The 17,097-nt window shown below is 43.4% G+C and overlaps 1 protein-coding gene across 1 annotated transcript in view; it reads left to right on the forward strand.

The window, feature by feature from the left end:
- Positions 1–4,314: 4,314 nt before the first annotated feature.
- TRPC4AP (transient receptor potential cation channel subfamily C member 4 associated protein) overlaps positions 4,315–17,097 on the forward strand; it is a gene marked incomplete at both ends in the record, with an annotated part of 77,121 nt that continues 64,338 nt past the window's right edge. The window contains one exon of the mRNA XM_080716407.1: positions 4,315–4,494. Within this exon, the coding sequence (XP_080572533.1) occupies positions 4,315–4,494 (180 nt within the window). The remainder of the gene's footprint in view (positions 4,495–17,097) is intronic.

Below are 17,097 nucleotides of genomic sequence, written 5' to 3' on the forward strand. Positions count from 1 at the left end.
TTTATGGGTTTCATTTTTTCTAGTGCTAACCCAAATGACATCCAAGGGCCTCCTGTGGAAAGGGTACGACGCCCTCTGGTGGTAAGAGGTGCTCAACTGTTTTTTTTTTCTTTTTTTGTAGTGGGGATTGAATCTGTAGGCATTCTACCTCTGAGCTACACCCCCATCCCTTTTCAAATACACACACACACACACACACACACACACACACACACACACACACACACACATGAGATACTGAAACAGGATCTCATTAAGTTACCATGCACTGGCCTTGAACTGTGATATTCTGGTCTCAGCTTCCCAAGGACTGGGATTACAGGTGTGCACCACCACACCTGGCTTTCCCTTGGGAAAGACGGTTTATCATAAAAGCCTGAGCCTGGCCCCATCCAGCTCTCTGGCTTTCTGTTTCAAGATCTGGTCTCTCCCTTTCAGTGCCATCTTGCCATTGCCATCCCACCTGGATGTGGCAGTCGAGAGCTCTCACTAGAGCTGAGCCGGTGCCAGGGCCATGCCTTGAGCCTTCAAAACGGAGCTGGATGACCTGTTTGCTTAATACAGTTGTTTTGCCCCACTTTTTCCATTATAGCAACAAAACTAATCAGTACTTGTATTCAGACATAAGATTTCTGGGTCATAGGGCACTTCTAATTTTAGTTTACTCCATAATGTTTTCCATAGCAACTCATTGTAGTTTTGATTTCCATTTCTCTAATGATTAGTGAAACAGAGCACCTTTTCATATGCTACTTAGCTCTTGTGTACCTTCTTTGGAAAAATTCTTAAGTCCTTTATATGTTCTGGGTATTAAAAATCTGTTATTAGATATATGATTTTGTGTGTGGTGCTGGGAATGGAACCCAGGGGCATTCTACCTCCTACCTACACCCCCAGCCCTATTTTTTATTCTTTTTTTTTTTTTGGTGGTACTGGGGTTCCTGGAAGCCCTTCTACCTCTGGGCTACACTCCCAGACCTATTTTTACATTTTTATTTGGAAACAGGGACTCCTAAGCCAGCACGCGTGGCTGGCTTCGAACCTGCGCGATCCTCCTGTCTCTGCCTCCCAAGTGTGGGGATTACAAGCGTGCCACCACACCTGGCCTATTTTTTATTCTTTACTTTGAAACAGGGTCTCACTGAGTTGCAAAGGGCCTAAGTAGCTGAGGCTGTTCACCAACTGCGGCCTCCCAAATGCTGGGATCACAAGCCTGTGCCACCACGCCCGGCTTCAGATACGTGATCTGAAAATATCCTCTCACCCTGCATAGGTGGTGATGCTCACTCTGTTGATTGTACCTTTTGACGAGCAGAAGTTTTAGGTATGATATAGTCCTGCTTATTTCTTTTTGCTTTTGTTCCTTGTGTTTTTAGTGTCATAGATGAGTAATGACTGCCAAATTCAATGTCATGAAGATTTCCCTCTGTTTCATTTAGAAGTTTTATAGTTTTAGGTCTGACATTTGAATCTTTAATTCCCTTTGCGCTGATTTCTGTGTGTGGTATTAGGGTCTAGTGTCATGTGAACATAGTTTTCCCAGCATTATTTGTTGAAGACTGTCCTTTCCCCATTGGGTAGTCTTGGCACCATGCTGAAGGTCATTTGACCATATGGGTGAAGATTTATTTCTGTGCTCTCTAATCATTTCCATTGGCCTGTGTCATTTCTGTGCCAGGACCACACTGTCTTGACTACAATAATAGTACAGTAGTATTATATTGTTTTTTTTTTTTTTTTTTTTTTGTGTGTGTGTGTGTGTGTGGTACTGAAGGTGGAACCCAGGGGCCTTCTACCTCCAGGCTATACTCCCAGACCCATTTTATACTTTATTTGGAAACAGGGTCTCACTAAGTTGCTGAGAGCCTCACTCAGTAGCTGAGCCTGGCTTCGAACCTGTGTGATCCTTCTGTCTCAGCCTCCCAAGCACGGGGATTACAAGCATGCGCCACCACGCCCGGCTATTATATTGTTTTAAAATTAAGAAATTCAGCTGGGCGTGGTGGTGCACACTTGTAATCCCAGCATTTGGGAGGCTGAGATTGGAGGATCACAGTTTGAGGACAGCCTCAGCTACTTAGCGAGGCCCTCTGCAACTCAGTGAGACCCTATTTCAAAAAGTGAAAAGACTAAAATATAGGTATGGGGGTGTAGCTTGGAGGTACAATGCCCCTGGGTTCCATACCCAGTACTGCAAAAAGTAAAAAAAAAAAAAAAAAAGAAAGTTTGAACTTTTTATGATTCAATTCATATTGCTAAGAATTACTTTCTGGAAGTGTGTATTAATTTATTTTCTTACCATTAGCATTTTACCATTGGTAAAAATGATGAAGATTACCTTTTTCTACATTTCTGGTCACCCCGCACCCTGTGAACTGCCTATTTGAGTCTACTTATTTTTCTCTTGTGTTGTTTCTAATTATCTTTGTAATTCTGTAGGAGTGCTTGCATCTATTTATTAATCCATTGATCCTATCAATAAACTTTTATCACTTACCATGTGCCAGGTACTGTATTGGGTGCTGGGGATAAATAGAACAAAGAACAAAATAGATAAAAATTGTATTGTGGTGAGTGGAAGAAATGAAGACAGCTGCTATTTTTCTTTTAAATAAATAGGTGCTTTATTATTTTTTTTTTTTTTGTGGTACTGGGGTATTCTACCTCCGAGCTATACCCCCCTACCCTATTTTTTTATTCCTTATTTTGAAACAGGGCCTGGCTGAGTTGCAAAGGGTCTCACTAAGTAGCTGAGGCTGTCAGAGAACTGTGTGATCCTCCTGTCTCAGCCTCCTGATTGCTGGCATTACAAGCATAGGCCACCATATCCAACTAAAACTACCCTTTTAAATGAACTGCTATTGTTTACATTGTATTCCAATATATAGCAATATAAATCCTTTTCAGCAGCCATTAGAGACTACTGTACTTTTTTTTTTTTTTTTTTTTTTGGTACTGGGGATGGAACCCAGGGGCATTCTACCTCTGAGCTACACCTCCAGCCCTATTTTTTATTCTTTATTTTGAAACAGGGTCACACTGAGTTGCAAAGGGCCTCACCAAGTAGCCGAGGCTGGCTTTGAACCTGTACAATCCTCCTGTCTCAGCCTCCCAAGTGCTGGGATTACAAGCGTGTGTGTGCCACCACGCCTGGCTAGACCACAACTTTTCAATGGGGCATGCCTCATATACCTCTTGTCCCAGGGTGATTATTTATTGCATCCTTTTATTCTTAAAAGTGTTTACTTAGTTACACAATTTTTACCATATCCCAATTGGTCACACTCACCACTTCCCTTTCATATATGTTACAAGGTTGCCTCCTAGGTAAAGGGAAGTGCAGGAGTCAACACCATCCGCCACACAAGTTTGCAAAAAGATCAGAGTATGTACAGGGGACACACTGTCTGGTGGGGAGAAATCAGGGCAGAGTCTCACCTAACAGATGATGTCACAATTTACTAATTCCTTTCCTTTCTAGTATTTTTTTATTTAACTTTACAACAGTGTATCCAGTTACACACTTTGTCCAGTTTGTTATTGTGCATTCGTTTTGTGTGGAGGCCGGTCAGCTCACCACTGCGCGTGTGCTCGTATACACACGTACAAATACACCCCCACACACGCCGGCGGTCAGCTCACCTCTGCGCTCGCGTTCCTGTACACACACACACACACGCAGGCGATCCGTTCGATGCCAGGTGCACCGTAGAACACTTAGGAACTATCGATTGGCTGATCCGTTTCCCGGGGAATTAAAGACTGAATGGACTACCGAGGAAACTGAGGAGCAGGGGCAGATTGTGGTGACTTGGTCGCGGTCTGCGGCGAGTCTGGGGCAAAGTGGCAGGAATCAGAACCGAGGGCTAACTCCTGTCCTGAAGCCTGGGATCCTTGGCCACTTGGCTGCATCCTCCCCACATGGGCAGGAAATGGGAGTGCACACGCAAGGGACTTGCCTTCACTTGCAGGAGCCTCGCGGAAACGCGGGACCTAAGGGTGGTGAGACGCCGGCGCTGACGACGCGGCTCACCCGCAGTACGCAAGGCTTTGGCCGACTGCACTTCCCAGCAGTCCCCGGGCGCGCGGCCCGCCGCCGAGCGGACTACACTTCCCAGCAGCCTCCGGGAGGACGGCACTTCCCAGCAGCCCGCCGCCGAGCGGACTGCACTTCCCAGCAGCCTCCGGGTGTGGCCGCCACGCGGCTGCGCCTCCGCCGTCCGCCCGCTGGGGGCGCTGCGGCAGCCCTCCGCTGCCCCGTAGCAGTCGACGCGGCCCCCGGCCGCTTGCTTCCTGTTTGTCGGACGAGGAGACATGGCGGCGGCGCCGGCGGCGGCTGGGGCTGGGGCCGGGGCCGGGGCCGGCCGAGGGAGGCGGTCGGCAGCCACGGTGGCGGCGTGGGGCGGCTGGGGCGGCCGGCCGCGGCCCGGTAACATTCTGCTGCAGCTGCGGCAGGGCCAGCTGACCGGCCGGGGCCTGGTCCGGGCGGTGCAGGTAGGAGGTCGGCCCGGAGGGGCGGGCGGGGCGGCCGGGCGGGAGCTGGCCGGAGGCCGGGGAGAGGCCTTTCCAGGCCGCTGCAGGGCCAGCCAGACCCCTTGGCCGGCCGCACGGCCTCGCCGTGGGCTGCCGGGTGCTGTCAGCCGCGGCGGGCCGTGGGCAGCGGCCAGCTAGAGGCCCCCGCCAGGGGCCGAGCGGGGCCCGGCTGCTGCGGGCACTGGTGGCGTGTACGAGTCCTGGGCCCAGTTTCTGGATCCTCCCTTCACTGCGCCACGTCTACATGGCTAGAGGACCCTGGCGAGTTTGCTTTATCCGCTGTGGGTCTCGAGTTTCTCCCTGTGAATTGGGCGAGGGTCCGCACTGCAGTCCCCCCCCTCAAAAAAAAAAAACAGTCCCCAAGCGTGTCATAAATGTCATTTTCGCAGAGAGGTCTTTCTCCGTCACTTCGCCTTCCCTCTTTCTAATGTAGCTCCCCGTTGTTACTCTGTCAAAGCCCCGAATTCGTTTCGTTCACAGCAATTTCTTCGTCTTTAATCACATATTTCTTTGTTGTCTGCCCTTATTCTCGCCTGTCTCCTACGTTAGGCTGAGCTCCAGCGGGTGCAGAGACTATTTTGCCAGTGTAGAGCGGCACGGTTCTGAGCGAGAGCTCCAGTCAGAGTTCAAAGCCCTGCTCGCTTTCTTGGGCAAGTTACCTTTCTGTGCCTCAGTTTCCTCATTTGTGAGATGGGGATGAGAATTAGTAATCTATCTTTTAAGATTGTTGTGAGGATCAGAGGAATCAATTGTGTAAAGTTACAATGCATTTCTGGTGCTAGTAAGGTTGAAGGGTAATCAGTTAATATAATAGCGTTTGGCTTATATGTGTTGGGTTATAGTGTTTGGCTCAGTATAAACATTTTGGGGGATGAGTGAAGGACACTACTCTAGGTTAAAGCAGAATGATAAGACCTCGGTTTTTTTTTTTTCCCCCACTCTTTCTCATCCCCAAGGCACTGGAATTTACCTTGCAAACACACCTGTGAGATATTAGCATAAGCTGGGTGCGGTGATCCCAGTACTTGGGAGGCTAAGACAAGAGGATGGCAGGTTCAGAGCCAGCCTCAGCAACCTAGAGCCTATTTTAATTTTTTAAAACTTTTTAATTTTTTTTTTTTTTTTGCGGTACTGGGGATGGAACACAGGGATCCTCTCTCTGAGCTATACCCTTAGCCCTATTTTTTATTCTTTATTTTGAAACAAGATCTCTCTAAGTTTCAGAAGGCTTCACTAAGTAGCCCGAGATCCTCTTGTCTCAGCCTCTCAAGTACTGGGATTACAAGCATGTGCCACCACGCTCGGCTCAAAATTTAAAAAAATAAAAAGGGCTGGAGGTGTAACTCAGACATAGAATGCCCCTGGATTCAATTCCCAGTACTGGAGGGGGGGGGGGACTTTTTAGTTTAAAGAAAGTTGTGTAAAAATGTGAAGGATACACCATGGTTTGTGGAAGAGGGTGGGAATTGGGTGAACGGAGGGATAGGAATAGGACTTCATAGTATAGCTTTATATATTTATAGTATAGCTTTATATATTTAAATTTAATTTTTAACCATTTGACTATTACTCAAGACTAAGAAGATAGAATAAAAGTAAAACAAGGTGGTCTGTATATGCTAGTGGTTGCAGATAGAGGAGCAGTTCTGGGTGAGCCATATTTTCCTCCATACCAGATAGCCATAGATGAACAACCCCTCCCCCCTCTGCATTCCTCTCTGTCTGCCTTAAGAAGATCCTGGAAGTACTTGCTCTGTCCTTTAAGCCAGAATACCTTACTGAACTTGGTAGGTAGAGGCGGGGAAGAAGGGGGCTAACTATCCTTTAGAAAGCGCATACTTTGGATCAAGCATTGCGCAGGGAGCGTATAGACTATCTTTAGTCCTCAATCTTTTGAGCTGTTTTTCAGACACATCTCTTTTGTGTGTGTGTGAAGCTAGAGATTAGACCCAGGAGCATTCTACCTCTAGACCCTTTTTATTATTTTTTTTGAAACAGAGTCTTACTAGGTTGCTCAGTCTCGCTGAGGCAGTCTTCAAACCTGCGATCCTCCTGTCTCAGCCTCCCAAGTATTGGGATTACAGGTGTGCACCACCTCTCTTGGTTTAGACTCTTCTCAACACAGATAAAGAAACTGAAGCTCAGAAGAGTTAAATAATATGATGTGTGTGTGTGTGTGCGCACGCGTGCGCATGTGCGTGTGTGTGTGTACGTGCGTGCATACTGGGGATTGAACTCAGGTTCTCTACCTCTGAGCTATACTCAGACCTATTTTAATTTTAAAACAAGATCTCACTTGTTGCTGAAGCTGACCTTGAGCTTCGGATTCTCCTGCCTTGGCCTCCCAAGTACTTCTATTACAGGTGTGTGCCATCACGCTAATAATAGGATTTTTTTTTTTTTTAGTATTTAAGATTGAATTTAGCTAAGCATAGTGGTGCATGCTTGTAATCCCAGTACTTGAGAGTACCAAAAAAAAAAAAAAAAAAAAAAGGAAACTAGTGGCATTTTATCTCTGAGCTACACCCCCAGCCCTATTTTATTTTTACTTTTTTTCTTGTATGTGTTTGTGTGGTACTGGGGATGGAACCCAGGGGCTTTCTACCTCTGAGCTACACTTCCAGACCTATTTTATATTTTATTTGGAAACAGGGGTCTCACTAAGTTGCTGAGAACCTCACTAAGTAGACGAGGCTGGCTTCAAACCTGTGTGATTCTCCTGACTCAACCTCCCAAGTACTGGGATTACAAGTGTGCACCACCATGCCCAGCTCCCCGATTTCATTTTTATTTTGAAACAGGGTTTCACTAGGTTGATGAGAGTCCCACTACTTGCTGAGGTTATCTTCAAATCTACTATCCTCCTGTCTTAGCCTCCCACATACTGGAATTATGTGTGCCACACGCCAGTTCAGTAATAGGATTTTAAATACCCATCCAGATAACCTGTGTTCTAAGAATAAGGAGCCATAGATGTTCTTTACCATGATGAGTTAGGCAATTTAGGAAAGTTAATTTGTTTCTAGTGCAGAAAGATTTAGGATGGGTGGAAACTAGAGAATATCATAAGATTAGAAGGATGCTGGATTATTCTTAAACCTACCTTAGGCTGGTATTGTGATAGTAGTTGTATACAGGTGTGGGAACTATTTCAGAAGTCGAGGTAAGAACTCCTGCCTGGAACTCTAATGAAGATAAAGTGAGGACCTTCAGCTTTCTTGTATCTTTTCATTGTAAGACTCTGATCTATTTCTTGCCGTACTCTCCCACTCCCCTATCCTCCTCTTCAAAGAAATTTTTGCCACCAATATCTCTATAAGATAGTAAACATATCTATTATGGTATGTGGTAAAACAGCAGGCTTAGCTGGGTGTGGTGGCTCACGCTTGTAATCCCAGTGCTTAGGAGGCCAAGACAGGAGGATACAGGTCCGGGGTCAGCCTCAGCTACTTAGTGAGGTTGTCCACAACTTAGACCCTGTTTCAAAAGAAAAAAGAAAAAAAAAAAAATCAGGCCAGGAATGTAGCTTGGAGGTAGAATAGCCCTGGATTCAATCCTCAGCACCACAACAAAACAAAACAGGCTTTTAAAAATGTTGTGATACATACATATATGTGACATACAGTTCTAACTATTCTAACCTTTTCTAAGTACACAGTCCCATAGTGTTAAGTACACTCACTGTTGTGTAACAGATCTCCAGAACTTTCACATCTGGCAGATCTACAACTATGTACCAGCTGAACAACTCATTACCCTGGTAACCACCCTTCTACTTTCTGTGTCTGTGAGTTTGACTACTTTATAAAATGATAATCTCATGTAAGTGGAAGTATACATTGTCTTTTTATTATTGGTTTATTTCATTCAGGATATGTCTCAAGATGCATCCTTGTTGTAGCATGTAATGGAATTTCCTTGGAAAAGATCAGATTGTGAAGAAGGACATGAATTGAATCCTGGTTCTGTCACTTACTAGCTGAGTGACTTAGGTTGTTACTTGATCTCTCTGAACCTCATTTCTAAAATGGTGGTAATAACATCTACCTCATAAGACTATTAGAATTAAGGAAATATTATATTAAAATGTGTAGCTAGTGTGGCATACATTAGATACTTAGTAATTGGTCTCAGCTAGTAGCTATTACACTGGGGTTCTTCAGGGAGTGGGTCATTTTTCTTTGTATCTGCAAGGCCTGAAACCATGCCAGACACTTGCTATTAGGTTGGAATTTAAATACTATGTCCTCAGTCCTGTGTACTCATTCACCAGCAATCCTATGGCTTTAGGGTTCCAGAGTCAGATTGCCTAAAGTTTGACACCTGGCTACGGTTCATACTTGCGTTATGCCTTTAGGCTAGTTATGTAATATGCTGCAATTTCTTCATTCGTAAAATAGGGATAATAGGACCTGACCTCTGAAGGATGTAGTAAGGGTCAAATGAGTTTATGCATATAAAACTCTTAAAATGGTGACTGAAGCATAGAAGTATGCTATAAAGGTTAGACTGTATCGATATTAATAAGTATTCTGTATTCTGATGGATACTAAGTTTGTATTTTGTTTCTAATTTCTCTTTAGTTCTGGATCCATAGTCTTATCCGACAACCTGCTCAGAATTTCTACATAGCTGTCTGGTAGGCAACCCAAACTTAAAATATTGAAAACCCAAATCCTGACCTGACGTGGTGGCGCACACTTGTAATCCTGGTGTTGGGAGGCTGAGACAGGGGCATCATGCAGGTTCAAAGCCAGCCTCAGCTACTTAGTGAGGCTCTCAGCAGCTTAGTGAGACCCTGTTTCCAAGTAAAAAATAAAATAGGTTTGGGAGTATAGCCCAGAGGTAGAAAGTTGCTGGGTTCCATCTCTAGTTAAACAAAACAAAACAAAAAATAGCCGGGCGTGGTGGCGCACGCTTATAATCCCCATCCCCGAGTTTGGGAGCTGGAGACAGGAGGATCATGCTGGTTTGAAGCCAGCCTCTCTGGCTTAAGAGATCCTGTTTCAAAAAAAAAAAAAAAAAAAAATAGGTCTGGGAGTGTAGCCCGGAGGTAGAAGGGTTTCAAGGAACCCCAGTACCACCAAAAAAAGAAAAAGAAAAAGAAAACCAAAATCCTTCTTTCTAATTTCTCTTCTACCATATCTGATCTTCCCTATCTCCCTGACAGGGACATAAGGGAATCCTGGGAGAAGACTACAGGGCACGTTATTTAGAATGGTCCTGTCCTACTTGGATTTTAGTTTGCCTTGTTTTCTTTCCTCCCCTTTGTTCTGCCCTCTGTCAAGGTAAAACACACTGGCACAGTTCTTTAGCATTCACAGGGCTCTTTCACATTCATCAGCTCATTTGATCTTAAATCAGGTTTCATAAACCCCTTGCTTAAAACACTCCAATTGCATTTCACTGCAATTAGGATCAAATCCAGATTCCTTACAAGATCCTGTGTGATCAGTAGGAATTGAGGGAAAGGAACGACCAAGTAAACCCTTGGCTCTAGGGCAGTACAGCTCACACCACAGGTCACGACCCACCTTCCCTAGGTAACTTACCTTCAGTTTGGCTATCTAGTGACAGGTGGGATTATGGGGTCCCCTCTGCACTTCTCAAATACCAGTTATTGTGGTTTTTATGATGACTGGTATATCTAAATTCATGTGAGTATTGATGTCATGTTTTTATCTAAGTAGGTTGTTATTTTTACTATTATCATTTTGCTCTACTGGAGATTAAAGAGTCTGGCCCTTACAAGAGTTCTGCCGCTGAGCTACATTCCCAGCCCCATCCTTCATCCTTCCCTCTCCCTTCCACATTCAATAGGTACTTCTTGTTTAAGCATTAGTGTTTGTGAAATCTAGGGATTTACGTCAAGTCTGCCCTTGCCTGTTAAGGGTAATTTGAGACCGAAAAACTCCTAGATAGGATAAATTCTCATAAGAATATAAATGCTACTAAATCCAACAGAAAGTACCTTATTTGAAAAGCTAAAATTCAGTCTTAATTATATTGAAACAACAAACACCATTAAAATAGATATAAGTATTCATTGATTAACATTGTTGTCAAAATAACCTAACAAAATATTTAATTTTCATTGATTTTTAATGAATTTTTAATTTTAATTAAAATTAATTTTTTAATTAAAAATTAATTTTCATTAATTTTTTTTAGTACTGGAAATTGAACCCAGGATTGTAATACCTCCAAGTTGCACCTCCATCTTTTTTGAAACCTGTGAACCTGTGATCCTCCTGTCTCAGCCTCTCAAGTATTAGGATTACAAGCATGCACCACCATTATTAGCTTCATTAGTAATCCTTTAAGATATCTATTTACTTGCACTTAGCTTGATACTTTGAGGCATTAGATATCTTACACTTAGGATTTTTTTTTTTTTTCTTTGCGGGTTTGGGGATGGAACCCAGGAGCATTCGACCTTCAAGCTATACCCCCTGCCCTGTTTTTTATTCTTTATTTTGAGGCAGGGTCTCATTAAGTTGCAGAAGGCCTCACTAAGTAGCTGAGGCTGTATGTGAACTGTGATCCTCCTGTCTCAGTATCCCAAATGCTAGGATTATAAGCCTGCGCCACCACACCCAGCTTTTACACTTAGGATTTTTTTTTTTTTTTTTTTTTTGGTGGTATTGGGAGTAGAATCCAGTGGCTTTCTACCTCCAGGCTATACTCCCAGACCTATTTATATTTTATTTGGAAACATGGTCTCACTAAGTTTCTGAGAGCCTCACTAAGTAGCTGAGGCTGGCTTCGAACCTGTGTGATCCTCCTGTCTCAGCCTCCCAAACGCTGGGATTACAAGCGTGCACCTCCACGCCCGGCTACACTTAGGATTTTAAAAATTGAGATATAGGGGGCCCACCAAGTGCTGTGTGCGTGTATGACACTGTCAACATGATTTACATTATGATGTGAGACTAATGCACCAATAAAAGCACATTATAAAAATGAGATATATTTGTCTTTATTGAATTCCCCCTTTATTTAAAAAGAAAAGCAGTAAAGACAAAATAAATCAATTAAAACGAAGTGTCTGCAAATGTCACATCAGTTAAACAGGTCAAGAGCATAGGGATCTTGATGAAAAAGATCACTGCTCTTAACTGTCAGACCACAAGTACTCCAAGAGAAAACCCTGTAAGATGCCGCCAGCGACTCAGCTGTGAAGATGAATGAGTTGATCACAGAAGGAAGCTGGTCGGAAGGAGAACTAAGCACAAATAGTTATTTTTAAATTAGAGGCCATGCCATGTAAGTCAGTGTAGAGATAGTAACAAGTTTTTTTGTGAGGTTGAGTATTTGGATCTCTGGATATCATGAGGTTTTTAAGAAAAACAATAGTGGCCTGCCTTTCTGTCCCCCTGAGTTACTCTTGAAACCACCGTCCACAAGGTTGCTGTCATTACTTTATTTGGGTGCTGGGAATTGAAACCTAGGGTGATTCTACAGCCAAGCTATACCCCAAGCTCTTTGTAATTTTGAAACAGTTTCACTAGGTTGCTGAGGGTCTTGCTAAATTGCGGAGCCTTCCAAGTACTGGGATTATAGGCATGTGCCACTACGCCTGGCTACTCTTAATTTTGTAAAAGAAGAACCTAGAAAACCAAAGAGCCTTTTTATCCTTTCAGTAGTACGGGTTGAACACAGGGGCATTCTACCTCTGAGCTACACTCTCAGCCCTACCTATTTTTATTTTTATTTATTGGTGAGCCCTATTTTTAATTCTTTATTTTGAAACGGTCTCACTAAGTTGCGGCGGGCCTCACCAAGTAGCTGAGCCTGGCCACGAATCTGCAATCCTCTTGTCTCAGCCTCCTAAGCACTGGGATTATAAGTGTGTGCCGTCACCCTTGGCTTTGTGAGAACCAGTATTTCCTCCTCCTCCTCTTCTTCCTCTTCCTCCTCCTCCTCCTTCTCCTTTATCCTTCTCTTTCTCCTTTTTGCAATAGGGGACCCAGGTAGAACCCAGGGGCATTCTACTTCTGAGCTACACCCCCAGCCCTATTTTTTATTCTTTATTTTGAAACAGGGTCTTATTGAGTTGCAGAGGGCCTCACTGCAGTAGTTGAGGATGTCCTTGAACCGAGATCCTCCTGTCTCAGCCTCCCAAATGCTGGGATTACAAGTGTGCACTACCACACCTGGCTGAGAGCCAGTATTTCTAAGTAACATGCTCTTAAAATTCTTTGTTTTTTCTTTCTTTCTTTTTTTTCCCCCAGTACTGGGAACCAAACCCATTCTACCTGTGAGCTATATCCTCAGCAGTACTGGGGATGGAACCCAGGGGCATTCTACCTCCAAGCTATACCTCTAGCTCCCATTTTTTTATTCTTTATTTTGAAACAGGTTCTTGCTGAGTTGCCAAGGGCCTCACTAAGTAAGTAGCTGAGGCTGTCTGTGAACTCCAATCCTGTCTCAGCCTCCCAAATGCTGAGATTTCAAGCATGCGCCCCCATGCCCAGCTCCCAGCTCTATTTTTTATTCTTTTTGCAGTACTGGGGATGGAACCCAGGGGCATTCTACCTCTGAGCTACACCCCCAACCCTATTTTTTACTCTTTATTTTGAAACAGGATCTCACTGAGTTGCAAAGGGCCTCACTAAATAGCTGAGGCTGTCATTGAACTGTGATCCTCCTCCCTCTCATCCTCCCAAGTTCTGAGATTACAAGCCCGTGCCACTATGCCTGGCTTCTGTGTTTTATTCTTTCTTTTCTTCTCTGTAAAGCCACTTTTGTTATCAGTATACAGGCTTGGGTCTGTTTCATGTCTGTTACACTCTCTACTGCTCTGTTTATCTTTGTGCTGGTAATGTCTTATTTCTATCACTTCATATATGTTGATTTGGGATATAATATATGGAATAGTAGGAGATGTTTTCCAGCTTAGTTGTAGTCATTTTTGTCTTAGCTCCTTTTGGCCCTTTGCCATTTTCATATACATTTTAGAGTAAGCTTGTACATTTTGTTATTATTATTACTATTACTATTATTTGAGGTACTGGGGATAGAATTCAGGGGCATTCTACCTCCAAGCTATACTGCCAGCCATATTTTTTCCTTTATTTTGAAATAAGGTCTCAGTAAGTTGTGGAGGGCCTCACTAAGTAGCTGAGGCTGGCTGCAAACTTTGTGATCCTTGTGTCAAAGCCTCCCAAATGTTGGGAATACAAGCATGCACCACCATGCCCAGCTAGCTTTTATTATAACTAAATTTTATTGGGATTACATTCAGTCTATTAAGCTTAATACCTTCATACTCTCTCCATCTCTTCCTCTGCTTTAGTCTTCCTAAATTTCTCTTGATAGTTGGCTGTGTAGCAGTCCTGTAAATCTTTGTTAAATTTATTCCTTGGGATTTGGCTTTTATGATAATGTGCTATTTTGGAAACCGTGTGTGTGTGTGTGTGTGTGTGTGTGTGTGTGTGTGTGTGTGTTTACTAGGGATTGAACTCGGAGTATTCTACCTCTGAGTTATGTTACGGATTGGGAGAGTATGGTTTTGGGGAAACTGTTCCCGGGGACCCATGTTAGGGTCCTGGACACAATTTCCCTCAAACCACAACAAACCCAAAACGACCAAAAACAGAAAAGAAAAAAAAAAAAACACCACAGGTTCTTGTCCTGAACTAAGGATAAATATACATAGCTTGGACAGTTGCTGAAGATTTAAAGAAGTTTATTAGAAAGATAGAAATACAGAAAATAGAAATACAGCCCCATGCCAAGATGGCATGAGGGGATGACTCGAATGAGTACACCAAAGGGATCACACGTGGACTCGACCTTTTTATACCCATGACCTCCATCTTGTTCACGTAATCTTGACATAGTAAACGTCCCTGTAAGGTACCTCCCCTTAACCCTGTAAGGTACCTCCCCCAGCAAGGTGTGGCAAGGTGTCTCCTTTCATGAAGGTCCACCCCTCCTACCATCTTAGCTAGCTTATCTAATCATGTAGATCTGTCTTTAGACAGAAAGGCCTAGTTCTCTCCTAAAATCTGTCTTTAGATAGAGAAAGGCCTAGTTCTCCTTTCCTATGGACTTGTTAATCACCTTTAGCTATGTTAATTTAAATTGGAATAGTTGCCTGCTTTTAGGCAGAAACCAAGTCCTTGCACAGATTTGCCCCTCACCCAGTTTTTGAAATATATAAATAATCATAGCTTTCTCAAATCTTCCTAGGCCATTCCCAATACTGGTACAAGTTATACCCCCAGCCCTATTTTTTATTTTTATTTTGAAACAGTTTCTTGCTAGGTTGATGAGAGTCTCACTACTTAATGTCCTCAAGCATGTGATCCTCCTGTCTCAGCCTCCCAAATCCTGGGATTGAAAACTGTATTTTAAAATTGCAGCTGTAATATACAAAATTTAATTTTTTTTTTCTTTTGGTACTGGGGATTGAACCCAGGGGTATTCTCCCAGCCTTTTAAAATTTTTGTTTGGAAACAGGGTCTTACTAGGTTGCTGAGGGCCTCACTAAGTTGCTGAGGCTGACCTTTAACCTGTGATTCTCCTGTTTTAGCCTCTTAAGTACTGGGATTACAGGTATGTGCCATCACGCCTGACCTGATTTTTTTTTTTTTTTTTTGGTGGTACTGGGGTTCCTGGAAGCCCCTCTACCTCTGGGGTACACTCCCAGACCTATTTTATACTTTTTTTTTTTTTTTTGAAACAAGGTCTCTTAAGCCAGCACAGCTGGCTTCAAACTTGCGCAATCCTCCAGTCTCTGCTTCCCAAGCGCGGGGATTACAAGTGTGCACCACCACGCCGGGCTCGATTTTTTTAATACTGCTCCTCTGGTTTAATGATTTGTCATTTAGACTCTCTTGGGTTGTATATGAGTACAGTCATGTTGATTATATTATCTACAAATGAAACTTTTGCTTTCCTACTCTCTTGTCCTTTTTTTCTTCTTCTTGTTCTTTTTTTTTTTTATTTTTTTTTGTGGTACTGGGGGTGGAACCCAGGGGCTTTCTACCTCCGGGCTATACTCCCAGACCTACTTTATACTTTTATTTGGAAACAGGGTCTCACTAAGTTGCTGAGAACCTCACTAAGTAGCTAAGGCTGGCTTTGAACCTGTGGGATCCTTCTGTCGCCGCCTCCCAAGCGCGGGGATTACAAGCTTGCTCCACCACGCCCAGCTCGCTCGCTCGCTCGCTCTCTTTCTTTCTTTCTTTCTTTCTTCCTTTCTTCCTTTCTTTCTTCCTTCCTTTCTTCCTTTCTTCCTTTCTTCCTTTCTTCCTTTTTTTAATCTGGCCTTACTCTACTGCCTAGAACCTCCAGTATAAGGAATGGAAGTGATTAAGAGGGAAAAAGCCTTAAACATTTCACCATTAAGTATATTTGTAGTAAGTTTTCTGTAAATATCTGATATTAGAAATTGTGTGTTTTGCCGGGCGTGGCGGCGCACGCTTGTAATCCCCGCGCTTGGGAGGCAGAGACAGGAGGATCGCACAGGTTTGAAGCCAGCCGCGCGCGCTGGCTTAGGAGACCCTGTTTCCAAATAAAAATGTAAAAATAGGTCTGGGAGTGTAGCCCGGAGGTAGAAGGGCTTCCAGGAACCCCAGTACCACCAAAAAAAAAAAAAAAAAAAAGAAATTGTGTGTTTTTGTCTGTGTGTGTGTGTGTGTGTGTGTGTGTGTGTGTGTGTTTTATAGTAGGGATTGAACCCAGGAGCATTCTACCTCTGGGCTACATCCCCAGCCCTATTTTTATTTTAAATAATTAATTAATTTATTTTTGGTACAGGGGATGGAACCTAGGGGCATTCTACCTCCCACCTACACCCCCAGCTCTATATTTTTTATTCTTTATTTAGAAACAGGGTCTCACTGAGTTGCAAAGGGCCTCACTAAGTAGTAACTGAGGCTGTCCTTGAACCTTGATCCTCTGGTCTCAGCCTCCCAAATGCTGGAATTACAAGCTTACACCACCACACCTGGCTTCTATATTTATTTTGAAACAGGCTCTCACTTTGTTGTGGAGTTTCTCACTATAAGTTGTTGAGGCTGCCTGTGAACTTGCAGTCCTCCAGTCTCAGCCTCCCAAGTACTAGGATTGCAGGTATTAACCATAACAAACTTTATTTTGAGTTGGCCATTTAGTACATTTACATTGAATGTTTTAACTGACATTTAGGGGCTTAAATATATTGACTTATTAGAGTGTTTGCTTTTTAATCTTTTGTTTGTGTTAGGGAGAGATAGAGATACTGGAGATTGGACCTAGGGTTCTTCTACCTCTGAGCTATACCCCTGACCCTTTTTTTTTTTTTTTTATTTTTTGAAACAGGGTCTCACTAAGTTGCTGAGGCTGGCCGTGAGCCTGTGATCTTACCTTAAGTTTTAGCCTCCCATGTACTGGATTATAAGCATGTTCCACAGTGCAAATTGTTTACACCGCCATCACTACCACCACCACGAGTGTTTGTTTTTATATTTTTATACTAGGGTTTGAACTCAGTCATTCTTGAGCTATGCCCCCCCCCCCATCCTCCGCTTTTATTTATTTATTTATTTTTTTGCGGTACTGGTGATGAAACCT

Source organism: Muscardinus avellanarius (genome assembly GCF_963383645.1).
Source record: "Muscardinus avellanarius genome assembly, chromosome: 19".
NCBI lineage: Eukaryota > Metazoa > Chordata > Mammalia > Rodentia > Gliridae > Muscardinus > Muscardinus avellanarius.